This window comes from Hyperoodon ampullatus (assembly GCF_949752795.1).
Source record: "Hyperoodon ampullatus genome assembly, chromosome: 5".
NCBI classification, from domain to species: domain Eukaryota; kingdom Metazoa; phylum Chordata; class Mammalia; order Artiodactyla; family Ziphiidae; genus Hyperoodon; species Hyperoodon ampullatus.
In genome coordinates, this window is record NC_136918.1 from 90,906,412 (window position 1) to 90,934,017 (window position 27,606).

At 40.1% G+C, this 27,606-nt stretch overlaps 1 protein-coding gene across 1 annotated transcript in view; it reads right to left on the minus strand.

Moving 5' to 3' along the window:
• Positions 1-21,638, minus strand: part of TRAT1 (T cell receptor associated transmembrane adaptor 1) — a gene marked incomplete at both ends in the record, with an annotated part of 72,790 nt that extends 51,152 nt beyond the window's left edge. Inside the window, 1 exon segment of the mRNA XM_079705268.1 lies at positions 21,603-21,638. Within this exon segment, the coding sequence (XP_079561394.1) occupies positions 21,603-21,638 (36 nt within the window).
• Positions 21,639-27,606: the final 5,968 nt, after the last annotated feature.

A 27,606-nucleotide genomic window follows, 5' to 3' on the forward strand; every position in this document is an offset into this window, starting at 1 on the left:
ATATAAGTGTTATATATACAGTTGCTATTTGTTTAGTCTTATTGAAGTATTTTGCATACATTGGTACAAACCCTTTCAATTTTAGCCTCTTCTCACTATGGAGAGAATTAAGTTTTTAAAAAAGGCTCTTTTGCCTATTTTCATTTTCATACCTGAGAGCCTCCCCTTGCTAAATTATTCCAGTAAATATTCATATATATTTTTCCTATGTGCCACTATCCTTCTTATATCAGTGAGACTTTGTATTAGAAATATCAAAACAAATTACTAGCAGTCCATGTTTATACAAAAAGCTCAATATTGCCCTGTTGTTAATAAAAGCAAAACTGTTTGGGTGGAAGAGATCACAGCACAGGGATATCACTTTGCTCAGAAATCCAGGTCCTCATGTGATACCAAAAAGCTGCCAGATTAAAGTCCTTAAAACCATCCAGACAAAATAAAAGGCTAATCGATCATTTTGAGAATTGTGGCCAAGGATAAATATTGGAATTTCACAGCTCTTTCAGGAACTTCCATGTATTTAAACAACACTGAATTAATTAACCAAAAGAAAAATGAAAAAATAATTTTAGTCAGGTAAGGAAATACATTTAATGTTTTATAATAAAAGAATAATACTATTTGCTGAATGTAAAACGAACTATCCTGTGGTTGAGAAGAAATCAACACTGTTTCCCCCTACAGGTGAAACACACAAACTCATTGTCCAGCAAAACCTGATGAGGCAAAGATCCAATTTATTTACTGAGTCTACTGGTATTTTAAAAATCTGGATTTGTAGGAAAGGGTAAATATAGAAGTTGTTTTTAAAGGACTACAAGCTATATTATGCAACTTCTTAAGGCAGAGACTATTTCTTATGCATTTTTGTGATTCTCCATGATGCCTAAACCAGTTACACAAACGTAGGAGGTGCTCAGTGTTCATTTACCAACAGAATGGAATTAGTGCTAAGTCAAACTGGTAAACCTAGACAGTCCTAAACTATAGAATGACTTATCCACACTGTACTTAAATATTGTGAAAAACTTCATTTTGTCATGTATTTAAATATTTTTTCTCTCTTCTGAAATTCAAATGCATATAAATGGATAAATTAGTAGCAGTTCTTAATGAACAATAAGCAGATTTTATAGAAGACTAGTTTTTATTTTTATAAATTCATTTATTTATTTATTTTTGGCTGCGTTGCATCTTCATTGCTGTGTGCGGGCTTTCTCTAGCTGCGGTGAGCTGGGGCTGCTCTTTATTATGGTGCACGGGCTTCTCATTGCTGTGGCTTCTCTTTGTCACGGAGCACAGGCTCTAGGTGCTTGGGCTTCAGTAGTTGTGGCACGTGGGCTCTGGAGCGCAGGCTCAGTAGTTGTGGCACACGGGCTTAGTTGCTCCGTGGCATGTGGGATCTTCCTGGATCAGGGCTCGAACCTGTGTCCCCTGCATTGGCAGGCGGATTCTTAACCACTGCACCACCAGGGAAGTCCTGAAGACTAGTTTTTGAATTATTTATTCTATTAGCCTAACGCATGGTTACCGTTTATCATTTAGAGTAAGCTAAAGAGATGCTGTGATCTTTAAGATGCACTTTTCAGAGCAGCTTCTTTTTTTAATTCAAAGATATTTTATATTTAACTGTTTTGCTTTGTTTTTCATTCAAATAATTTATTATCCACCTTTTAAATAAATTATTAATTTTAGAACACTTTTAGATTTACAGATTTATAATGAAGATAGCACAGAGAGTTCCCATATGCCCCATACTCAGTTTCCCCTATTAACAGCATACATTACACTGGGTACATTTATCACAATTAATGATGCTGTATCTTTCTCTATCCTTTGACTTTTAACCTATCAGTGTCTTTATATTTAAAATGATTTCTTGTAAACCACAAATAGTTGGGTATTTTTAATCTACCCTGACAGTCTCTGTCTTTTAATTAATGAATTTAAACCATTCAAATTTAGAACGATTATTGATATATTTAGATTAATAACCAGTTTTGGAACTGTTTTCTATTAATTGCCAGAGGCTTCTATTTCTGTCTTCTCTGCTTTGATCTTTAATAAGATTCTAGTTTCTCTCCTCTCCTGGCATGTCAATTATACTTTATAAAAACAAATTTACTGTTTGTCCTAGAGTTTGCAATATTTATTTTTAACTAAGTCTACCTTCAATAAGACTATTCCACTTCATGTGTAGTGCAGGAAATTTCTAACAGAATATTCCTTCTCATCCCTTGTGACATTGCTGTCATTCATTCATTTATCTATAATGTTATAATCACCCAGTACATCATTAACTATTATTGCTCTAAATAGTTATTTTTTAGATCAATTAAATTTTTTTTAAATTTTATTTTACTTACATTTATTCCTTCTCTAAAATATGTTCTTTCTTTATGTAGATCCAAGTTTCTGACCTATATTATTTTCCTTTCGACTGAAAAAAGTCTTGGCATTCCTTGCACAGTAGGTCTGCTGGTGATGGATTCGCCCCATTTTAATTTGTCTGAGAAAGTCTTCATTCCTCCTTCACTTTTGAAGGATAATTTCACTACATATAGAATTCCAGGTTGATGATTTTTGCTTTCAACACTTTAAATACTTCATTACACTTTCTTCTGGCTTTCCTCTTTTCTGACAACAAGTCTGCTGTAATTCTCAGCCTTGTTCTTCTATAGGTAGGGTTGTTTTTTTTTTTCTCAGTACGCAGGCCTCTCACTGCTGTGGCCTCTCCCGTTGCAGAGCACAGGCTCCGGACGCGCAGGCCCAGCGGCCACAGCTCATGGCCCAGCACGTGGGATCTTCCCAGACCGGGGCACGAACCCGTGTCCCCTGCATCGGCAGGCGGACTCCCAACCACTGCGCCACCAGGGAAGCCCTTTTTGTTTGTTTTTTTTCCTCTTGGATTCTTTCAAGATTTTCCCGTTGTCTATGGTTCTATGCAGTTTGACAATGATCTGTCTAGGTGTACTTTTTTGATATATATTATGCTTTGTATTCTCTGGGTTTCTTGGATTTGTGGCTTGTATTGTCATACTTTTTGAAAGTAGTCAGTGACATTATTTCAAATATTTCTATTATTCTTTTCTCTCTTTCTTCTCCTTCAGGTATTTCAATTACATATATGTTACACTGTAAAAAAAATTGTCTTAGAGTTCTTCAACATTCTGTTGCATTTTCTTTATTCTCTATTCTCTTTGCATTTCAGTTTGGGGATTTTCTATTGCACTATATTCAGGCACACTGATTTTTCAGCCATGTCTAATCTTTTTAGCATTTCTTGATTCTTTCTTAGAATTTCTGTCTCTCTGCTTATATTGTCCATCTGTTCTTGCATGTTGTCTACTCTTTCCATTAGAAACTTTAATGAATGCATCATAGTTATTTTATAATTTTCTGCCTGATAATTCCAATGTCTGTGTCCTCTCTGAGTCAGGTTCTGATGGTTTGTCTCTTCAGACTCTTTTTCCTTGCCTTTGCCATGCCTTGTTGAAAGCCATATATGTTGTATTTGGAAATAGGAACTCAGCTGAATAGGTGTCTGGTGTGAGGATTTACATTAACAGGGCTAGGAGTTGGGCTTTGTTTCATGTTTGTTGTAGCTATAGGGACAGAGGCTGAAAATTTCTCTAGTGTCCTCATTTTTTGCCTCCCATCTTGACTTTGGTCTTCCCTAAGTATTTCTCTTCAGGGAGAATCAGTGTCTTGTAGTCTTTAAGCTGTAATCTATTGTGATTATATTAGAACCCTGTTGCTGTGATGGTAAGGGGTGTATGTGTGTTTGGGGAGGGCGGGTTGAGGCAATCTATAATCTTCCCATTAAATCTCAGCCTTTTAGTGGACCTGTGTCTCTGGCTGATGACTTCCACAAGTGTTTCTTCTTTCATAGCTCTCCCCACCTCCTTTAGGTGAAGCAGGATGGCTAGATGGGGCCGGAGTGAGAGGAATGCCTTTCTGCTATAACTCTGGAGCAAGACTCTGATAAAGTCTTTCCCCGTGAGAAGTAGGCCTTTCTTCATTCTCAATTTTCATCCTTTCTCAAGGATTCCAAAGATGTTTTGCCTTTCAAGTCACCTCCTGGGCGCTCCTTGGTTCTAAAGAAATGAGTAATGGGGAGGGAACAGTGAGAAAGACAGGGAATTCACCATTGGTGTGTCTAATATGGAACTAAAATGACACTAGGGTTGTGTGCATTTGCTCCAAGAGTTGGGGGCGGGGTGGGAAGTTTGGGAGAGTTGAGCAAGGGAAAAATAGAATTGAAGGGAACAGACACTTTTTGGGTGGAGGATACAGAGTGGAGGATGATGGTAAAAGAAGATTTTTGAAGATGTTTGCCTTTGCTTTAAAATAGACTTTCCTCTTACATGGACCATTGAGAGACTGATTAGACTATCAAATCTTTTAAATTACCTTTTGGCTGTCAAAGCTGGACAATGTGGGCTCCAGGATTGGATTGATTTATACTGGACGTCACCTCAGGGCTTTTTAACACAAGAATCACAACAAAGAAGAATGACAAAGAACAAACTCCTCCCAAGGATATGATTTGGCTATGGCCTGATACTTCACCAGCAGGCTCACCTGTAAATGTACCAAACCACCAAACACATTTCTGTTCCAATAAGCAGTTCCACTGGGCTTTTTCTGAAAGGCCTCCCCAGAGAAACTTAGGAAGAGTTCATCTCAAGTAGGCCCTCCATAATTACCTCTGAAACGACTCAATTAATTTCAATTTATAGTCTGGTTTTGCTATTATGCTCTCCTGTTTATTTTTCTCTTGTTTTGGATCAGTTTCTTCATGAAAATTCCCATCAGTCACTACCATGATTGAGTAGGGAGCTCAGCAGGCAAGTGGGGTGCTCACACCTGGGAGCTGAATAAGACCTGGCACAGCACAAGCAGAGGAGTGTCTTCCCTTCTGCTCAGAGTGACAAGTTGCTTCTCAGAAGCTTTTCCAAACCCAGGGTGCTAGTTGTGACGAGTAAGAGTTCAGGAGACATCTCCCCAACGCCACTCCAGCGCCCCAGTGCTCTGATGGAGAGCAGGATCTAAGCCCAGCAAATGCACAGACAGGCCAGTCTCTGCCCCATTTCCTCGGGGAGGAGGAGTGCTGTTGGACCAATTCATTCTCAGCTGCACAGAATGCCTCCTGGGATGGGGTGTGGATGGCACACCTCAAACCACACTGGCACACGAAGCAGCACTGTCTGTGCCTACAGGCCGGAGTGGCTTTTCTAGATGCTGTGCTTTAGTCAGGAGGGGGATGGCATTTTGCTTTGTGGTTGGGCCTATATATATCCTCTCCTTGTCAACTCCAATCTTGAAATATCTTCAACCTACTACATTCTCCACTCAGTTGCTTTTAACTTTGCTCTCTGATGCCGTTTACCTCACAGGTGGGAAATGATAGAACACTTCAGGTAAGTGTACTATTCTGAGAAGGAATTAAACCATCTCAGTGTAATGGGCTGCTATGGCCTCAAAGGGATAACCACTGAGCTGACCGTGGTTCCCCCCAGCTCTGCTTCACCTCCGTTAATGGGCTTTCACAGATGGGAAAGAATGTTCTCATTGCTGCCCCCACTTTATACTGATAAAGTGGGCTGTACCTGCATTGCATTACTACCTTTTCTTTCAACACAGCTACCAGGTATTGTGCTAAGTACTGGGGATACAGAGATGAGATTACTGCTGCCTTTGTAATCTGGCAGAACCCAGACTTGAAAATAACCAGTTATACTAGAAAGCACAGTGAAATAACTGTAGGACAAAGGAATTTATAAGATGCTATGCTTAATCCTGGTGACAAGAAGACATCACTGAGAAACTGGCATTTGAGAAAGGACTTAAAATGAATAGATGGAGAAGGCAGGAAGAGGCTTTGCAAACAAATGGAACAGTATGACTTAAAGCCAAGAGGCATCAAAGAGCATGGCATCTAAATTCTATACACATGGCTGTTAAATCACTTGGGTTAACTATTTTTCAAATCCTTTATATCCTTGTTATTATTATTATTTATCATTTGAAATGTCAACCTCTGATAGAGAAGTGTCTTCTACTCTCTTTTTCCCAATTTTACTTTTATTTCTAATTTTTAAATTTCATGTATTTTATGCTCTGTTAATCAGTATCTAAATTTTTGTCACTATTTTATCTTCCTTCTTGATTACATTTTTATAGATAGAAATTAAATTGTCATCTGTGTCTAGTTTAGTGTTTGGGGCTTAAAATTCTACTTTTTTCTAATTTATTAAATTAGTTTCATTAAATAAAGTAGTTAGGTCTGTAATGATGGGACCCCAGTCTTCTGCGTGGACCTTGAGAAGGAATAAAGCAATGAGAGATGATCCTAATCTTTGATATTGCAGCCTTGAGGGCAGTGATCAGGAAGACATGATTTTGGAGTGTAAGAACTTGGGAAATAGCAGAAGAAGGAAAATTTGTAAAAGTTCTGAGTCCTGGTCACATGCCAGAGCCAATACAGTTAATGTGACATTTATTTCTTTTTGGAAACCCAAACTTACTCCTCCAACTCTTCAAAAGTTAGGAGATATGAGGCCCTGTAGAGTTGAGCTGTTGTCTGGGATAAATAATTAACCCTTCCTGGATGCCCAGTAAGCTACATGTTCTCTCAAGGGAAAGAATGTTCCTTCAGTGAAACCATTCTACCATGGGACTAGAGTCGGACAAATGGGAGGGAAGATAATTGGTTACACTTTATCTTCGTTCATAAATAAATAAGCCAATTTATCATTTTGGTTGAATTATCTGAGCTGAGGAGAAGTGATTTTCAATTCAACTAGGCCAGAAGGTACTCCTCATTTTAACTTCTGCTCAAGAGACCTGGCTAGGAGGCCAATGAGGTACCAGCAATTTGAGTCTGTGAGGAGTGGACAGCCCAGACACAAGAGCTGAAGTTCGAGGAGCCCAGTACGGGAGACTGAAGACCCCCACCAAGTACACACAGAGAAGGAGGCAGCATTAAACATCTGCCAGTGGGCTTCCCTGGTAGTGCAGTGGTTAAGAATGCACCTGCCAATGTAGGGAACACGGGTTCAAGCCCTGGTCCGGGAAGATCCCACATGCCGTGGAGCAACTAAGCCCATGTGCCACAACTACTGAGCCCACGTGCCACAACTACTGAAGTCCATGTGCCTAGAGCCCGTGCTCCACAACAAGAGAAGCCATTGCAATGAGAAGCCCATGCACTGCAACTAAGAGTAGCCCCTGCTTGCCACAACTAGAGAAAGCCTGTGCAGCAATGAGGACCCAATGCAGCCAAAAATAAATTAATTAAAAAACAAACAAACAAAAAACATCCGCCAGGCCCGGAGAAGACAAAATGTTCTTAGGACAGTAGTAGATGTAAACAGTCTTCCCCGCTTTGCCTTTCTTCCCTACCTACACTGCCACTCCAAAGGGCTTAGGTAAGCTGTGGGTGGAGGGTAGAGTTAGGTGGAGGATAAGATACAGAAAATAGAAAAGAAGAACTGTTCCCAAGGAGTTGTACTTAAAGAACGGGGCTCAGAGCTAAGGAGACATCCTCCCCTGCACTTGATATCAATGGCAAGATCTGGATTTGGGACTGATGAGACTTTGGGAGTAATTATATGTTGCATGTAAGAGGATGTGAATTGTAATGTCTGGATAGAAGACTGCGACAAATTGTCTTTTCCAAAAATGGATGTAATAAGATCTGCCTTCTTACTAGGCACCTCTTGTTTGCTCTGTCCAGTTGCATGCTCTTCTGTAACGTGACCTTGTCACTCCCCATCAGTTTCCCTCTGCTCGAATCTGGTTTGACCTTAGTGACTTATTTGACTAATAGAACATGATAGAAGTGATGTTATATGTTTTCAAGGCCATGTCATAAGAAGCCTTGCAGTTTCCTCCTGGGTCTCTTAGAATACTTGCTTTTGTGAAACCCTTTTTGTAAATCCAGCCACCACACTGAAGGAAGCACAAGCTCATGAAGAAGAGCATGTAGTGCTGCAATTAACAGCCCTATTTAAACTCCCAGCAAATGGCCAGCAATGTGAGCAAGCCCTCCTGACCAGCCAGCCCAGCTGAGCCTTTGGATACCAACATCTGGCCACAACTGCTTGAGCAACCCCAAGTGAGAGCCATCCAGCTGAATATGAAAGATAATAAGTGTAGCTAGTATTCTTAGATTGTCATAATACTGAGTTTGTGACCCCACAGATGATGAAACAGACAATCTGCCTTTCCTCTTCCTTTTCTGAATATTACAGGTGCTCAAAATAGAAATGTTTATTGTTGTTCCATCTGTTTTCCTCCCACCTTCCTTTCTTAGAAACTTGAGTTCTGCCATTCAAAGGTTGTTTTCAGTATCTGTGGTTTCTATTTACCTTTAGATTCTTGCTTAATTTCCCTCTGTTTCTAGGAACTCATTGAAGAAAGATATCTGTTTTTTTGTGGTACGTGGGCCTCTCACTGTTGTGGCCTCTCCGGTTGTGGAGCACAGGCTCCGGACGCGCAGGCTGAGTGGCCATAGCTCACAGGCCCAGCCGCTCCGTGGCATGTGGGATCTTCCCAGAGCGGGGCACGAACCCGTGTCCCCTGTATCAGCAGGCAGACTCTCAACCACTGCGCCACCAGGGAAGCCCAAGGTATCTGTTTTAATAATTTTTTTCATCATAAAGCTTTGCAAAACTCAAGAATCAAGCCCTGCAAACTCACTTACTTGTCAGTAGTACAATTAGGAAGGAACAGAAGATAGGTGGAATTACTTAAGTTGAAGTACTGTTTGCTAACCAAGTTTATAATGTCCACTAATTTTTGATAGAAAAACAACAAACAAAATTTAACCAACTATAAATAATATGTCTAAGCATATACCATTAACTAACTGATCATTCGTGTGTTTAACTTAACACAGAATACTGCAGTAGTTGCCTCACTCTTCTTACCTTATTTGAAAATCCCTTTTTAAAATTTTTATAGCAACAGGCAGAAGTTGGGTGATTTGGAAAATCTTCTTTGAAGAAATGTTGATTGACATTTTTAGAAAGCATATGAATTTTGCAACGAAATCTATTTGGCTGAGTAGATTTCACATGGGCTTGGGTAAACGACAAAGCCCTTTGAGACTGTTTCCTCATTTTTAAAATGGGGATGAGGTCATGTCTACCGTGAATAATTCATCGAAATACAAAGCGTGCTCCAAGTTGTGAATCCCAACCCCCTCACCTAGCTGGGTTAGGTGTCTCTCTGTGTCCTTCCTCAGCCCCCTCCATAACCAACTATAGTCTGTTATTCCAATTGTCTTATGAGTTATTAGCTCACATGTTCCTTAGAGGTAGGGGCTGTATCTTGTTCATCATTGTATGCCCAGTGCCCAGCCACATTACCCAGGCCAAACTAGACTCTCAGCCAATGTTTGATAAATGAATGAATGAATGAGACATTCAGGGCTTGCTCACTTCTCTGAATTTGTGTATTAGACAGTAAGGATATTATAGGACATTTCCATCATCACAGAAAGGTCTGTTGGGCAGTGCTGCAACAGATGCAATATTAAACAGTAACCAGACATAGTTTTGGATGAAGAAGAGATTTTTACAGAAACAGTGCAAGAATTACATGTTCTATTTATTTAAATATTTGACAATTATCTTCTGGGAATGCTGCAAACCCATCTTAATGTGACTTACTTAAATTCAATTGCATAATATGCAAATCATACCTATTTAACATAAGTAACAATAGACCACCTTTATCATGAGTGTTAAAGAGGCTTTTTAGGTTTATACAGGACAATGTGATCAGACCAGGATATTCCAGAGCAAGTTGAATTGTAGTACAAACACAATGGTAAATGTGAGTAGGTGCTGAGAGACTTCCATCTGATCTTTTAAAAACTCTACTTGTGAATAATTTAAATCCAGGAGAGGATTGGCCTAAATCTTCAATATCCTTCCTTTTTTTTTTTTTTTTTTTTTTTTTTTTTTTTGCGGAACGCGGGCCTCTCACTGTTGTGGCCTCTCCCGTTGTGGAGTGCAGGCTCCGGATGCGCAGGCTCAGCGGCCATGGCTCATGGGCCCAGCCGCTCCGCGGCATGTGGGATCTTCCCAGACCGGGGCACGAACCCGTGTCCCCTGCATCGGCAGGCGGACTCTCAACCACTGCGCCACCAGGGAAGCCCCCTTTTTTTTTTTTTTAAAGATTCTGTGATTTTATGAATTAAATGTTTTAATAACAATCCTCAAGAGGACTGTGTGATACTCAGTCAAATGAGAGATGCAAAGTTGATGATATCCCAGTCAGGGAAAGAGATACCAAAATGTTTTTCTAGGCAAGGAGGCAAACATTGAACTTAACATTCTGAGGTCTTGCTAATGTTTATTCCTTTTAGGCAGTCAGAAAAGTCTTTCCCACAGATGAAAGGATGTGAGATCATTTGGAACTGATTTGGAATCTTTTTCAGTTTTTGAGGATACCACTTGCAGCAGAGGGCTCCCTAACACCCTATCTCTTTGTCAGTATCCCTGTATCCCTTTCAAGTGCTACCTGGGTTGAAATTTAAAGGACACTACTCATTCAGCATAAATAGTTCATTATTTTATCCTCTAAGACTTGAAATGGCAGTGAAAGAATGTTTATGTCAGCAAATAAAAGTCTTCTAATTTATTTTTCCATCCCAAGCAACGTTGTACCCCCTTTGGACAGCCAGCTTTTCTGCTATTTTTGCTGTCCTCCTTCTGCATTCAAAACAAACCTTTATATATTTTTATTAAAGCATCTCATTAAACTTTTATCACAGTGCATTATGAAAAAAAGATGCTTCATTCAACATGTTACATACTGCATCGACAGATGAATGGATAAAGAAGATGTGGCACATACATACCATGGAATATTACTCAGCCATAAAAAGAAATGAAATTGAACTATTTGTAGTGAGGTGGATGGACCTAGAGTCTGTCATACAGAGTGAAGTAAGTCAGAAGGAGGAAAACAAATACCAGATGCTAACACATATATATGGAATCTTAAAAAAAAAAAAAAAGGTTCTGATGAACCTAGGGTCAGGACAGGAATAAAGATGCAGACGTAGAGAATGGACTTGAGGACACGGGGAGGGGGAAGGGTAAGCTGGGACAAAGTCAGAGTGTAGCATTGACATATATACACTACCCAGTGTCAAATAGATAGCTGGTGGGAAGCAGCTGCATAGCACAGGGAGATCAGCCTGGTGCTTTGTGACCACCTAGAGGGGTGGGATAGGGAGGGTGGGAGGGAGACGCAAGAGGGAGGAGATATGGGGATATATGTATGTGTATAGGTGATTCACTTTGTTATACAGCAGAAACTAACACACCATTGTAGAGCAATTATACTCCAATAAGGATGTTAAAAAAAATAGCAACTATGAATTTTTAATAAAAACACATTTCCTCCTGCTTTCCTCCAATAGGTATCATGGGCTGAATTCATATGTTGAAGTCCTAACCCCCAGGACCTCAGAATGTGACTATTTTGGAGATAGCGCCTTGAAAGAGGAAATTAAGGTAAAATTAGTTTATATGGATGGGCCCTAAGCCAGTATGGCTGGTGTCCTTATAAGAAGAGGAGATCAGGACACAGACATATCCAGAGGGAAGAGCATGTGAAGACAGAAGGAGAAGACGGCCATCTACAAGCCAAGGAGAGAAACCTCAGAAGAAACAACCTTTCCGACTCCTTCATCGCAGACATCTGGCCTTCAAAACTGTGAGAAATCATTTTTGTTGTTTAAGTACTTTGTTATAGCAGCCTGAGCAAACTAATAAAGGCATCAATCAACAAAAACACGTTATTGCTGAAGGCAGAGCTAAGACCTAGAATGGAACTAAACAGGTGAGCTCAAATTTAAAACTCAAATTCAAACCCAGGAATTAGACTGAGAAGGGGAGTGAATGACCTTATCAATATTTTCCCTTTCCCTGTATGTGTTTGCTGCTCTTTCCTCATGACAATGTGAAAGCTATAAATAGAAGAAAAATGTGTCTCAGAGAAGCATGGAAGAATAAGACCAAATGAGGAGAGTCTGGTTTTAATTAGGGAGTCTCATCCGTAAGACAAAAAGCTAATTTTTAAGGTGACTAGAGCAACAGCTGAAAAACTGAAGTAGGAATCAGCTTAATGGTTGTCATTTCCAACACTGAATAATGAAGTTTGTTTTTTAAAAACCCAAAGTAAACAATATGTGAGCATAGAGGAAAGCTGAAAGTTAAATATGCGACTAGACTCTCCTCCTGTTTATACCACATGAATGTAAAGACCAGAAACATTTCACTTTAGCCATAATTTCTGGAAAGAGAGACTGTCTTTGGGTATGAGGTTATTATTTCGGTATGCGTTTGGGTGTGATTTATTAATGATATCAGTCTTAGAGACATACTAGAATGAGAAAACATTGTGAAACTTCACCTTCCAAACCAAACTAACCACGTTGACAATGCAAAGAGTTTGTTTCTCCATCTTCAAAATAAATCCACTCAGGCCCAACAGCCTATTAACCAGTACTTGGCTTACTGCAATGTGATTCAGAAGAGGAACATAATGCAATCATATAATTTATTAATAGATGTAATAATAACTAACAAACTGCCATAATTTTGCACAAATAGCCCACTTGATCCTCATCACAGCCCTTGAACCATTATTTCCCCATTATGGGGATGAGGAAACTAAGATCCTGAGAAGTTAAGTACCCCTTGTCTCACAGCAAGCAGAGTAGGAAGTGATGTCAGCTCCTGAGGTAGAATCGAAGGTTATTTGGGGATTTGAGGAGACTTCAGGGAATTTAGGGCAGTCTTGAGGGACATGCCATAACATATCAAGAAGAAACGACTAAAGAGCTCCAGGAAGGTCAATAGAAGTCATTCACCTTCACTATTTAGTAGATGGAGGTTTTTTTTTGTTTGTCTGTTTAATGTTATCCAACAATTTCAGCAGCCAGGGAGAGAGACTGAGAGATACGAGACTACACACTGGCAAGGCAGAGGGGAAGGGTCGGGGTGGGAGGAGAGTGATGAGAACGTATGCTGGAGAATGGAAAACTAGGAAAAACTTTTTCGTACAAAGAGGAAGTTTTTGTGAATTTGATATACTAGAAGTGAGAGGGACTTATAGGACAAGAGGAGAATGTGTAGAGATGTTAAGTGAAGAGAAACCTGGGAAAGACAAATGTGAGAAACCATGAGATGTACCTACTCTGCTTCCGTATCTCCCACCTGTGAGTCTCTGAGTTACTGCATTAGGAGAGACGTCAGAGCTACTGTAGAGATAGATCCTGGTTTCCTAAGAACCTCAGGGTCTATCTGTAGCCTGAATGAATAAAATGCACCTATTTAAGGGTGTGGCAGCCGCGAGAATGCCCTCGTAGACCTACTCCTCCAAGGAATGGAATGGGGGGAGAACCCCATTCGCTAACAGAAATTCATCAGTGCCTGGGGTTCAAGGCTGAGCCTCCCACGGGCTCCTCCCAGCAGACTGAGCGCAGTGGGGAGATGAAGGCGGACCCAGTCCTGGGAGACCTGGCTCCTTGCTGGGCCAGCTTCGGTTCAAAGACCCCTTGATACCTACCCTGCCTGTGAGGATGCTGCCTCTCTCTCTCTCTCTCCCTCTCCCTCTCCCTCTCCCTCTCTCCCTCCCTCCCTCCCTCCTTCCCTCCCTCTCTCCCTCTCTCCCTCTCTCCCTCCTTCACCCGGGATCAGAGATACATTGCAAGTCACAGCCCCCGCCCCCCAACCCCATTCCTGGCTGCCTCCCTATTTCCTTTCCCGGGGACTTTCCCCTACTAAAATCCTGGTGAGTTTAATCCCATGTTGGCAGCAGCAGCTCAGAGGACTCAAAATACCACAAAGTGTTTTACTGTTTTTCAAATATGTAAGGATAACGATAGAATAAACACAAACTCTTAAAGGCATCACTAAATTCCTAAGCAGTTTTTGTTACTATGTATTACTGTTTACATCTCACATGTCTGCACTTCTTTCAACCCTCCTGCTGTCACCCTCCTCCAGACTTCAATATCTTTCCCCAAGGTTACTCATCCTCCTAAGGGTCTCCCTGAAAGTACCCTTGTTCCCCTGTAAGCTGTTCTCCACGTGGTACCCAGGGAATGCTTCCTAAATGCGGATATTCAACAAACAGAATCTTGCCTAATTCTTTTAGTGAATGAGCAGGACCTGACAGGCTAAAATCATCATGCAATTCTATTCTTTCTCCCATGGACTTTCAGACCTGCATTTCTGTGCCTACTTTCTCCATGTCAGGATGAAATCTCAAGCAGATCCTGTACCTTTTCTGAGTACTCTAGAAAGAACCAAATAGGCCATTTGCTGTGGCATGTAAAATCCAGTTCCATCAAATGGTTTTCTAACCAGTTGAGTTACATCTGAGTGAGTTTTCCCTCTTACCCCAGTTTGGCCTGTACCAGTTTGGAAACCTCTCTGTGGCAGGGGCTGCTGCTTTGCATTTAGCTTTCCACCCCAGGCTAAGTTCTGCTCATCTTCAAGTCACATAAATGTCATTTCCACAGGGGAGATTCCTCTCTTCTTTTTCATCCTAACCCTTAACAAGTGGTGAAAATACAGTTATTTCTGTGAATCACTGTTTAATAGTTAATGTTTTTTGGGGTTTTTTTTTTGTTGTTGTTGTTTTGCGGTACGTGGGCCTCTCACTGTTGTGGCCTCTCCCGTTGCGGAGCACAGGCTCCGGACGCGCAGGCTCAGCGGCCATGGCTCACGGGCCCAGCCGCTCCGCGGCATGTGGGATCCTCCCGGACTGGGGCATGAACCTGTGTCCCCTGCATCGGCAGGCGGACTCTCAACCACTGCGCCACCAGGGAAGCCCCAAAATAAAAATCTTTGTACCTATCTCTGATTTTTTTTTAAGTTAAGCCCATAAAGTGAAATTTCTTGGTCAAAAAAAAGTACATACTTTGAAATATTTTGCCAAATGAACTCCCATAAAAATGTATAAATAATTTTACGTTCTCAGCAGAAGAATACTATGAGGAATTCCTGTTTTCCCCTTTTTCTTAACCCTGGAGAATCTGAGAGGTACATATTGATGTTTACAGCAATTCCATTTGCATATCATTGTGAATTAATAATGTTAAACATTTTCTTCATTTTCATTAGCCATTTGCATTCCCTCACCAACTCAGTCTACTGCTTGTCCCTCCCTCTAGAAATATCAAGGAGAGAAAATGGAGAAGAAATCTTAATGGAAAGCCCTGTCCTTAATGGAAAGCCCTGTCTTTTTCCTATAGACAAGTAGTTAGCTATAAGTATGACCGTTTAAAAGTGATAACAAGAACTATGGCCCACTAATCAAAGATACCAGGTCTTGTCAGGCAGAGAAGAAGGAAGAAGGAAAGAAAAAAAAAAAAAGAAGGAAGAAATGAAGGATAGAAGGAAGGAAAGAAAATGAAAGTGGAGGGAGGGAGGGAAAGAGAAAGAAAAAGTTATTTGCTCAAGAGAAAAGGCAGAGAGAGGCAGGAAAAAAAGCTAGAATTTATGAACAGAGATGTATCAGGGAGCTTTAAAAAGTTACTGTTGGCTGGATGTCTCTGTAGTGCTAGATGAGAAGAACATGCTGTATGAGAACCAGGGAGACTGAACCACCCATTTCTGCATCTGGGGAATGGCAGGTTTGACACTTTTCAACCCAAACTCAGTGATTGTCCTTAAAAATATGACAGAAGGTATGTTTCATACATCTTGGCAGGGAAGAGGCACCTGCTGGTGTCTAATTAGACTATGGATCTACTATGTGTCTACAGTGAGATCCTTATACTTTAACTGGTTTGTGACATTAAGCTTGACTCACTACTAAGAATAAACAAATCAAAATCATGACTTTGTTTTGAAGCATATCTTCAACCTCAGCACCCCCAAGCAAGAATCTCCCAAGTTGTTTGTTATCATATCACAACCAATAAATACCAAAGAGGATTCCAGGCTCAGCCACAAGATTTTCCAGAACCAATTTCTATTGTGAGCCTCTAATCTCTGGTTTGGAGCCCAGGTCACCTGGTCCAGACTCCTTCCTCCTTCCTAATGGGCTCCCATTTGGGATCTTGGTGTCTTTTTGTGTTAGCAGGACTCAATCACAACCATCTCAATCCTCAAACTTTGAGTCAAAAGACTCATCTTAGTCCTAAAAGGATGATTCTAGACATAACATTCTAAAGAGGTTGAACTTCAAAGTGAATTGTAGGAGACACTATACCTTTCCTCCCAGTAACCTTTTTGGCCCCTTTATAAATTTGGTTCCCCTCTACCAGTGAGCCAGCTCAGCATTCCAGGAATCTCAAGAGTAGAGTGAGTCAAAAACTCTCCAGATGTTTCTCCATCCCATGTTCTATTCCTGGGTACATGAAGATGATTTACCAGTTAGATTTAATCCAATGATTATGATAGGAATCAGACAGAACCTGGTATTAGAAAATGCAATCAACATGGTTGTTTATTATAGGTGGCCAAATATGTAGAATGCAAAACCAGAAACCTGATTAGGCTCTGAAAAGCCATATTTATTAATCAACTATGTCAGCTGCTTATCATATATGACCGGTTGCCATGCAGCACAATAATAATTATGTCATTAAAATGCATGTGAATCAATTTTGTGGTAGATTTTGTCTATCTCTATGTACATATCACTAGAAATAGAGAGATAGAGATACATGGACATGCTCAGGCCTCTCAGTTTGTCCCTGATCAGTACTGATCTCCTTTTACAACTTTAAAGAATTAAAGGGCACATGGCTCCTAAACTGCCTGAGTTATGGTGAATCTCCCCTCACCCTAACCCCCATTTTACTGGCAGACAATCAGAGGCTCTATCAGAAAAGCATCAGTTGGAGAGTCAAATGGGTAGGCATCCAATCCTAGGAAGATGGCAGCAGTGATGCTACGAAATACCTTTTGACAGCCCACTACCTTCTACTGGCTCCTCTCTGGCAGGTGGCAGTTTCCACAGGTCTCTCGTCTTTTATGAGAGCTCTTGTCCATCTCCCCCGGGACACATCCCCTTCCTGAATCAGAGCCCTGGAGTCCTCCATTGCTTCTCCTTTGGCAGCACACAGAGACAGAAAGACAGAAAAACAAGTAAGGAAGAGAGCACTGAGCTAGGATGGCTGCCACAGCACATGGTCCCAGAGTGAATCTGACCTTGCAGACTTGACCTACATCACCTTTAAATGACTCCAAGAAATGCTGTCTACTTCCAGGAAATCCACGTGCCTGTACCTCCTGTAGCCTCCACCATGCTCACCCTCTTTCTTTTGATATCCTCTTCTCTATTCTCTTCTCTAGACCCTCTTCTTTCATTATTCCCACCCCAGTGACCCTCTCTGTAATTCTCCACTCAGTATCTCTATCTCTGGCCACAGCTGAATCTGTTAGCCAAGCATTACTGCAACTAACTTGACAATAGATAATGCCAAGAACATACTGTTGTCTTTATTAGACGTTTCCGGAATCCAAAGGGACAACAGCTTTGGACAAATCAATTCATCCAACCATTTTAGGATACTGTTTTTGGCCACCAGAATGCAAATTCTCTTCTTAGAGCCAACTTGCACCTGACTGGAACCTTGATGAGTACAGAGGCTTTATGGTTTCACAGCTAATTGAAAGCATCAACTCATCAAGTTTCACAGAACCAATTTTTCTCCCTGTTTAATGGTGCAGAATTCTGCAGTCTTAATCAGGTACTTCTGCAACCGTTGAGCAGATTCCAGGACCATTTTTGAGGGACATTTTGCCCTATCTCCAAGCAATTCCATGACTAATCTCTATTCACTGTGGGTCAGCCTCTCAGTTTTTATCTGCATCTAAGTTTTTACCTCTAATATAGACTTGACTGATTTCTCATGTAGTATCTAAAGTATATGAATTCACAAGATAAAATAGCAGCACTTAAAGCCTCATCAGAGAGCTCTCCAACTGTAGCCAAAAACGGAGCTGAAACTTGGGCTTGAGAGACCTGCAAACTTCCTGTGGCTCTTGGTTTTCTTGGTCTCCTATTATTTTTTCAGATACATGAATTTGTTTGTTTGTTTTTTTTTCTTTTTGCGGTACGCGGGCCTCTCAGTGCTGTGGCCTCTCCCATTGCGGAGCACAGGCTCTGGACGCGCAGGCTCAGCGGCCATGGCTCACGGGCCCAGCCGCTCCGCGGCATGCGGGATCCTCCCGGACCGGGGCACGAACCCGTGTCCCCTGCATCGGCAGGCGGACTCTCAACCACTGCGCCACCAGGGAAGCCCCCATGAGTTTTTTAAAATTAAGCACACATTTAAATGCAATTTTAAAACTATAAACATGTAGCAAGATGTTATGTTTACCCTGAAACATACAAAACAGAAAATGTTAAAAAATGAGAATAAATAAATAAATAAATATAGAAGCTCTGTTATTTACTTCTTATAACATAATGAATTATTTTGTGTCCCTTTAGGGTTCTACATTCCACACTTCCCTGCTCCCTTGTGCAAGGGAAGTCATAGGAAATCAGTGCTGTGCCTTAGCTTAACCTGTAACAAATGACCCTGTCCCAGCCCCATCTTTCCTACCTTTCTTTACTTTTCCCAATTGCCCAGTTACTTTTACCCAGATTTATGCCCCCACTCTTTGCAACCTCTGTCCTATGCTACAACTATTCAAACTTTACTTTGCATTTCATTTTATTTTAGTTTATGTAAATAATCAGTGGAAATTAAATGGGGAGAGGAGATAAGACATATTAAAAATATACCTCCACCTTTGGGTCATTGGGAAAGGAGTGCACTCTTAGGAAGAGGGTAGCTCTAAGGAGAGAAAAATATTAAAAGACTCCACTTAGTTTGTCTATGGATTTTGAAGGAACAAAAACTTTCTTCTACCTTCTCTGTGTAGGACCTTGTGAATATTTTCCAGAAATGCTGAGGTGGAATCTCTACTTGCAGTGACTGATTGCAGGCAATGTCTTTATACTATATGCAGTGACTACCAAAGGTAGAGGTGCAGGCAAGAAGCAGGATGTATTGTCCATAGAGAATTTAAAAGTAATAATAAATCTGAGTAAAAGTCAATTCAATTTCTATTATCACCATATACAGGCAATTCTAAATAATGTCAATGATAAAATACTCCTCCTCCAAAACATTATTTGTTAGTCTTGTTGAGTTTTAATAAGCTCAAAAAAGTTTTATGTAAGTTTCAAATTAGTACATTTTTATTACTTATCTTTTAACAAGCATTGTATTCTACATGGAAGTTAATTCAGACTACTTCTAGTTATACAGTTGGGCCCCCTGTACTTGGCCTCAGCTATATGCCTTCGTTTTTAAAGTCAGTTTGTAACAATTAAAAAAAAAATTCAAGTTTGCATGTGTGTCTACAATTCCTATCCTGCTATGCATTCCTGCAGTTAAACAGTAGGATCGAAATAAGCAATGATAGCCTGGTGATTGTTAAGACAAATTAACAGAACTTGAATTATATCAATTTGGTCATTCTATATGATTATGTTGAGTTTAATTGAATTTAAAATAAATTCAGAGAGTACAAACTGAGAGGTATAATATTTTTGTGTGCTAAGTGCAAATTTTAGTTCACACAAAAATATACTGAATTTAAACAGTACCTTTAAAACTGACATTTGCTCTTTTTAATAGGTTTTTTTGTTGTTGTTGTTTTAAACTATAGAATGGATCAAGAAATAATGATTATTACTGATGCTTACGTAATTATTACTGGAAATAATTTTGTCATATAAAGGATGGGAGTGTTAAAGAATGATCCCCTCTGGGGAAGGATGGTGGGGGGAGGGGAAATGGGTGAAGGGGTCAACTATACATTGACGAATGAAAACTAGACTTTTGGTAGTGATCATGCTGTAGTGTGTTCAGAAGTCGAATTATAATGTTGTATACATGAAACTTACATAATGTTATAGACCAATATTACCTAAAGAAAAAAAAAATCTAGACTAGGTAATAAATTTCATCCAATTACTGTTAAGCCTTAAAAAAAAAGTTCTGTAGAGGAAGGGAATGGAAATATAAATTCAGGAAACTAGTAATAATGTAAAAATTTTGACTATTAAATACAAGCTTCACTTATTAAAATCTATTTTTAATTTTAAAAAATTTGTGGTAAAATACATGTAACATAAAATTTACCACCTTAACCATTTTCAAGTGTACAGTTCAGTAGTGTTAAGTACATTCACACCGCCATGCAACCAATCTCCAGGACTCTTTATTTTACAAAACTGAAACTCTATACCCATTAAACAATTCCTTATCTCCCCCTACTGCCAGCCCCTGTCCACTATCCTTCTACTTTCTGTCCCTGTGAATTTGACCACTCTACTTAGCCTGCATAAGTGGAATCATACTGTATTAATACAAGCTTCACTTTTGCATTTTTAAAAATGGGTGGTAGATATCAAATTGCTATGATATATAGATTTCATTGCATAAATTTAATAAGTGTTTTATTTTAAACTGGTAATATGTCAGAAATCAAACATTTTGCTACTATCTAAACTTATGAATTAGAGTTCTGAATGTCAATTCAAAAGGTATAAGGTGATGCATAATTTTCCAAATTTCATTTAGAGTATGTGAATAGAAAAGAAGCCCAGTGATCCTAATTCAGTCTTTTCTTTATACATAAGCGGTTAAATGATTTGCATACAAAGACCTAGTTGACTGTAGCGCATCAGAAGGAATTTAAGACACCTGACACCTCAGAGCTCCTTCCAAGCTCAGATTCTGTTGTCCATAAATTTTATACATTTGTTTCCATTTTAAGGGCACTATTCATGTATAGTCTTACGTGTGAATACCTTGAATAGCCAAGAATCTTTTGTAATGAAAAGTACCCTATATCTCTAATATGTTCGATTTTTATATAAAAAACATAAATAGATGACCCTGTATTTGGTAATATGGTTAGTATTTTGTTTTAAGTAATATTAAGTATATTACCCTATCTATGATTAGTATACAAATATGGACTTATAGATGTTGGCAAGGACCCAGAGGTCAGAAAAAATACAGAAGAATAAACTAAGGCACAATGAAGTAAAATTGCCCCAAATAGTCTTCAGGAAATTCTGACCCATATTTGAATGTTAAAGACATGAATTCTGTGACTATCCATAAATATTTCTTAATCTTTTAAAAGAGATTCTTTAAGAAACTTCAAAATAAATGAATAGAATAAAAAATTACTAATTCCCTCTGGGTGTCAAATGCACTAGGCATGCCAATGACCGCAAGCGTTGCCCAGAGGGGGTGGGCAACAACTCTCCCTGTTGTTAAGGCTCATCTTAACAACATCTTAACCCAAGGGCACTCTCGTGATCCTAGGTTCTCTTTTCTTTTCCTGTCATTCCCAACAAACTCACTAGTCAATGCAATTCAATTCATATCTTTAAACCAATGTTCTGGGCATCTGCTTCTCAGTCTATCACTTTCTTTACCAATTCTCTCAAAAAAATTCTGATTTCTCTTCTTTTATTAGATTATCTATGCTATTATGTCACCTGTGGACTGATTACTGTCAAATTTGCCACTTGCTTACCTGTAAGTCCATCCCATCTGTCCTCTGGCTCCTCATCGCCCCCTTCTTACAATGACACTTTCTGAACTCCCAAAGGTAGAGAAAGGATAATCATAGGGTGATGAAGCGTGAGCAAGAGTGAAGTAGGGTAGGCCGAGGTAAGAATTCCTCCCTTCACAAATTTAAGGGCTCTGTCATCTCTGTCCCATGTGCCTTGCAGGGTACCTCATCACTGGTTACATTTGTGGCTATAGCTGTGGTTCCTGAATGTCCTATGGAAAACCATCTGTCACTACCAGTGTGCTACAATACACTGGACCACTGCCTGCTGCTGCCATCTGCTCTAAAAGAAGAGACCTAAATGTTGCACTTATCATCCCTAAGGAAGCCTCAACCCCAATCAGGAAACATCACTGAGTAACCTGGGGTATGTCTTCTCTAGCCCAATCCCCTCTGCTTGTGACATCTGTCCCAAGGTAGTAATGGTCTCTGCATTTCTCTGCCTCTGTGTCTAGCATTCCCCTAGGGAATAGTGGTTAAACTATGAGATAGTTACTTCTATTTATTTTCCCCATGTTTTCCCCTCTCCCTTCATTTCAAGCTGGTGGCCAGGTTTTACCAATCCTTGCTTCAAGGTCTCTGGATGGACAAAAGTAGTGTCAAGCACATGGCTCATCCTGTATGAACCCATTTGGAGTGGCAATGTGTCATTGATGGGCAGGAGAGAAAGACATTTTCTGAGAGGAAGGATAGGGAGGAGACAATCCCCTGGGCTGACAATTGGAGAGAAGCCTAAGGACTCTTCTAGTAGCAGGGTTGTTCACACCTCTCCTTCATTACTCCATCTGAATGAGGTGAAAACACCTTAGAAGACAAAAGATAAAAACTCCATTTCTTACCAGGGAGACAATATTCCAGCATCCAGACAGCTCTGCACCCTGAACCTAGTGAGAAAGCAGTGGAATTGGTGTCCCCAAAGGGGCCATGGAGTTGGGAGAACATGAGTCTCTGGTAAATGACTGATGATCAAAGAGGACTTCCCCATTCCTTGGCTTTGTACAAGACGTTCACTCTACTCGAAGGTGGGTAGCCTGCCAAAAGGATATGAAGTTGAATTTCCTAAAAGCCTGGAAGAATGAGGACTATGAGTCAAAATTAAGTTGACTTAGAACATAAAAACATATGGAACTTCTTGCACAACCCAGTTGGTGATCATGTAGGAGGCCCCCAGCCATACGTACTGAATTCCAAGTGTTCTCATCTCATCTCAAGGGGAGTTGTGCTCTAGGAACCAGTATAAATACCCCATAATCCCCGTCCCCTCATCTTCCCAAAAGCCTTTACTGAACTTCATTCTGAGCACTGTCTAGGCTTCAGAGGCATGAACAGGCACATGAACCAGCTGTGCCCATGAGGTTCCTGAGGCTCCTGAGGCTCAGGGCACCAGGGCTGGTTTTATCCCAGCTCACAGCCTCACGGTTTTGTTTGTTGTGGTCACATCTGCTGCCTTACCATCACCTGTTTCTCTTTTTCAGACGGACTCCTGGCCATAGCCTGGCTCATATTCTTCAAGGGAAGTCATTAGCCGGTCACCAGCTCAGGGAGCCCTTAGGAAGGCCCATATTTCTAATACTGGGAGGATCTGAAAATGCAGACAACACACAACAGCGACTCAGCTAGCTCAGCCTCAGGGATCGGAGCCCATCCCATAGGTAGGAGGGACAAAAACAATGAGGGGACAATCCAGAAGAGGATTGGTAGTATTTCTATATTCTAGACAAAGGAAAGATTGACCCAAAACAGAGATTATTTTCTAAACTTTACTTTTTCCTTTGTGGGGAATAATCAGAAGTTCAACCCAGAAAGCCATCATGAATTTTTAAAGTATTTGTTGATTAAAATATTCTTTAACAAAAGTTTATTTAGCAACTATGGTGTATTAGTCAATTTGGCAAGTTCTAGGCATACAATGATGATGAAGAAATTGCTTCTGCTCTTGGTATTCATCAAATAGTCAGGGAAGGGCTTCCCTGGTGGCACAGTGGTTGGGAGTCCGCCTGCCGATGCAGGGGACGCGGGTTCGTGCCCCGGTCCGGTAGGATCCCACATGCCGCAGAGTGGCTGGGCCCGTGAGCCATGGCTGCTGGGCCTGCGCGTCCGGAGCCTGTGCTCCGCAACGGGAGAGGCCACAACAGTGAGAGGCCCGTATACCGCGCAAAAAAAAAAAAAAAAAAAAGTCAGGGAGACATCAATATGATTTCAAAATAATGCAGTAAATACTGGGTAGAAGGGGCACCCCAGGTACAATGGCGGCCCCATTAGCAACATCTAACTCAGCGTGATTTAACCACCTGAAAGATGTTGTGAAGATGAGAAACAGTTTAAGTAAAGTGACTGGTATAAAGCCTCTCACATAGTAGGTAGGCTCTCAATTAGCAGGAACACTATTTTTTCTCATCAGTTGTGTGGACTTGGGGGGGACATGGGCCCAGGTCTCAGATGATGGTTGAAGATGGAACTTATGCTTCCACTTTCAGTGCCTCTTTTACTCTTTTTTTTTTTTTTTTTTTTTTTTTTTGCGGTACGCGGGCCTCTCACTGTTGTGGCCTTTCCCGTTGCAGAGCACAGGCTCCGGACGCGCAGGCTCAGCAGCCATGGCTCACGGGCCCTGCCGTTCCGCGGCATGTGGGATCTTCCTGGACCGGGGCACGAACCCGTGTCCCCTGCATCGGCAGGCGGACACTCAACAGCTGCGCCACCAGGGAAGCCCCCTCTATTACTCTTTTAAAATGGTTTTCAAAATATTTGTAAAAGATTTTCCATTTATTGATGAAAACTTAGATTCTGTGACTCTTGTTCCAAAAAAATGAGAGCCTTTGCCTCTTCTTGGACATTTTTGTTTTTGTTTTCTTGCCATGAGATTATAGACAGGCAAATGAGAAGAAACCACCATTTGCCTTAGTGATCTAGAACTAACCATTTTCCTTTGTTTTTTCTTATGTTTCTCTGCTCAGAATCACTACCCAAAACTGCTCTATAGCCAATGTGAGGATTAGAAAGTGAACACCTAAATGGTAAGAAAAAGCATGAACATGAGATAGTTGCATAATCTATGCCTATCTCCTCATCTGTAAAATGGGCATAATAATAGTACACACCTCATAAGGATACTGAAAGAGTTAAGTAGATACTATATATAAAACTTTACATAAATATTAGCTTTCATTGTCTATGTAATCAAATACATTTAAAATGTAATTTTCCAAAGTACTGATTTAGGACCTCGTATATATTAAATGCTCTAGAGTATTATTTATCTTGCCAAAGGTATCATTTCTCCTCTGCTATTGACATTAATCTTTTCTTTCTTGTCTGCACCAAATCATCCCTTTTTCTACTACAAACAGTAGTGAATCTGGCAGAAAAAGGCCTTCATCAAAAGCAAGGAGACTAAACAAGGAGATGAGGAATTGTACCAGGGATCTGTCCATTTATCATTCTGGAAAAGATAAAGAAGACATTTCTGAAGCATTAACTTATGAGCCTAGAATTCTGAATTACATCATCTATAAATCTAAGCTCCCCTTAAGTGATACTTATACCTGAGTTTGAGAGCTGAAGAATAATGGTGTTTATCTGCTAGGGCTCTGTAGATGGCAGAGATCCCAGAATTAACATTGATAATCCAGACTGCTGAAGAAGCACTGACCACTCTAAATCAATTCCAGGTGTTTTATCTGGTGACAATCTCTGTCTTATAATTCAAACAGGCAGTGAGAGTGCCATCGATGGGTAATTCTCTGGTCCTAGTTTGTTTTGCTGGCTTTGGGTGGTTTTAAGGGGGTGGGGGGCGGTATTTCTTTTTCTCCCCTCAGGAAAAGCAATTGTGATTAGCAGGAGTGACTACAGAATGGAAAAATACCTGCCTTGACGATAGGCTTCTGGCCTCTAGTAATTAAAAGCAAATTAAAAATAACATTTTCATGTATCAGATTGACCAAGATGAAAAGAATAAGATTATCTGGTGTTAATGTGGATGTGTAAGGAAATAGGAGCTCTCACATACTGCTATTAGGAGTGGAACTGATTTTGCTGTTTCCAGAATAACAATTTGGCAATTTTAAAACGTTCTTTAAAAGGGAAATATTCTTTAAACCATCAGTCTCATTTCTAGAAATTTCTCCTGAGGAAACAATTGGACAAGAGCCCCCCAAAATATGACATCCTTCTGTAACACTATCTAAAATAGTGGAAAATATAAACCTAAATAGCCATTAATAGATTAAATGAATTAAAACCATACAAAAATGGAATACCACACAGAAACTAAAAATAAAGATCAACATTAAATTATTTAAAAACCAACCTGGGTGTCTCTGAGTGATGAAATTTGGGGTGATTATAGATTCGTTTTCTTTATCCATTTTTGAAATTTTCTGGCAATCAACTGTGATCAATCATTGATCTAACCCCTGAAAGAGCCGTTGTGAGGATGAGAAGCAATTTAAGTCAGGTGACTGGTATAAAGCCTCCCTCATGGTAGGCTCTCAATTAGCAGGAGCTATCATTATCTTCTCATCAATTAGGTAGACTTGTGGGCACACAGGCCCAGGTCTCAAGAGAGACTGAAGATGGAAATTATGCTTCCACTTTCAGTGCCTCTATTTCTCTTTTAAAACATTTTTCAAAATATTTGTAGAAGATATTCCATTTATTGATGAAAACTTAAATGGCCTTAAATGTGACTCTTGTTTCAAAGGAAATGAGAGCGTCTGCCTCTTCTTGAACTTTTTTTTTTCTAGAGTGGGGTTATAGACAGGCAAATAAGAGGAAACGACCAAATGGTAGTTTAGTGACCTAGAACTAATCATTTTCCTTTGTGTTTTTTCTTATGTTTCTCTGCTCAGAATCACTATCAAAAAGCCCTGTATAGTCAATGTGAGGATTACAAAGCAAACATCTAAATGTTAGGAAGAAGCATGGTATTTGAAACGTATTCCCCTTCACCTTAGAATGTTTATTAAGAAAGTTAAGAAACCACACGTTTCTATGTGATGTGTGAATCACATTCTAGATCCGTGTAATCTTTCGATAAAAATGGATTCTAGTGATATTTAACAAGGCCGATAGGTCACAGGACACCAATTTCCTGAGCTGAGCTTATTCAATAATGTAAAGGCAAATTAAACAGGAGTATTATCTTGGTAGTCATTAAGAATCATTACGAAGGGTTGACTCTGTCTCTTGATCACTTAAGTTTTCAAAGAATTGGATTCCTCCCTACATTGCTGACTCTTTCCTTCTTTGATTCTGTTACCTCCCTTCCTTTCTCCCAGCTCCTTCTAGCCTCCTGCTAACCTGCCCTGCACTTGAGCCTGCTTCTTTCTCTGCGATTCACATGCGCCGGCTTCAGGTAAGGACTGCAGTGGGAGTTAACCATCAGTCATTCTTCTCACCTGCAGCAGGCTCAGGCCTTCTCTCTGGAGTCTAAAAATAGTCTACTATTGATATTTTCTTTCTACATAAGTAAAACGTTGATCATTACAAAAAAGAACTACAGTCAAGCAAAAAAACTGAAAATGAAAAGCATCTGTAATCTACCACCCAGAAAACCACTGTTATAGTTCAGAACATATCTTTCCAGTGTTTTGCTATGCATCCAAAAGAAATGTTTTACAAAAATTGGATCATAGTCTTATACAGTTTTCTAACCCGATTGCCTTTTCACTTAATCATTATACAAATCTCTCCATGTCATCCAAAATTCTAGGACACCTTTTCCATTTCAATTTAACAAATATTTCTTTAAAACCATATACAACCCTGTGTTACCTGATAGGGATCAGAGGCGAATCAGACAAAGACAGCTTTGCTTGCAAACACAAAATAAGCACAAACCAGGTGAGTGTAGGGAGGGGGTGGACAGGGTGTTATAGAAATAAATACCAGGAGATTAAAGTTTGACCAGAGGCTGGGGAAGGGCTCCTGAAAAAGTGCCCTTACCTCATAATCTGAATGCAGGTGT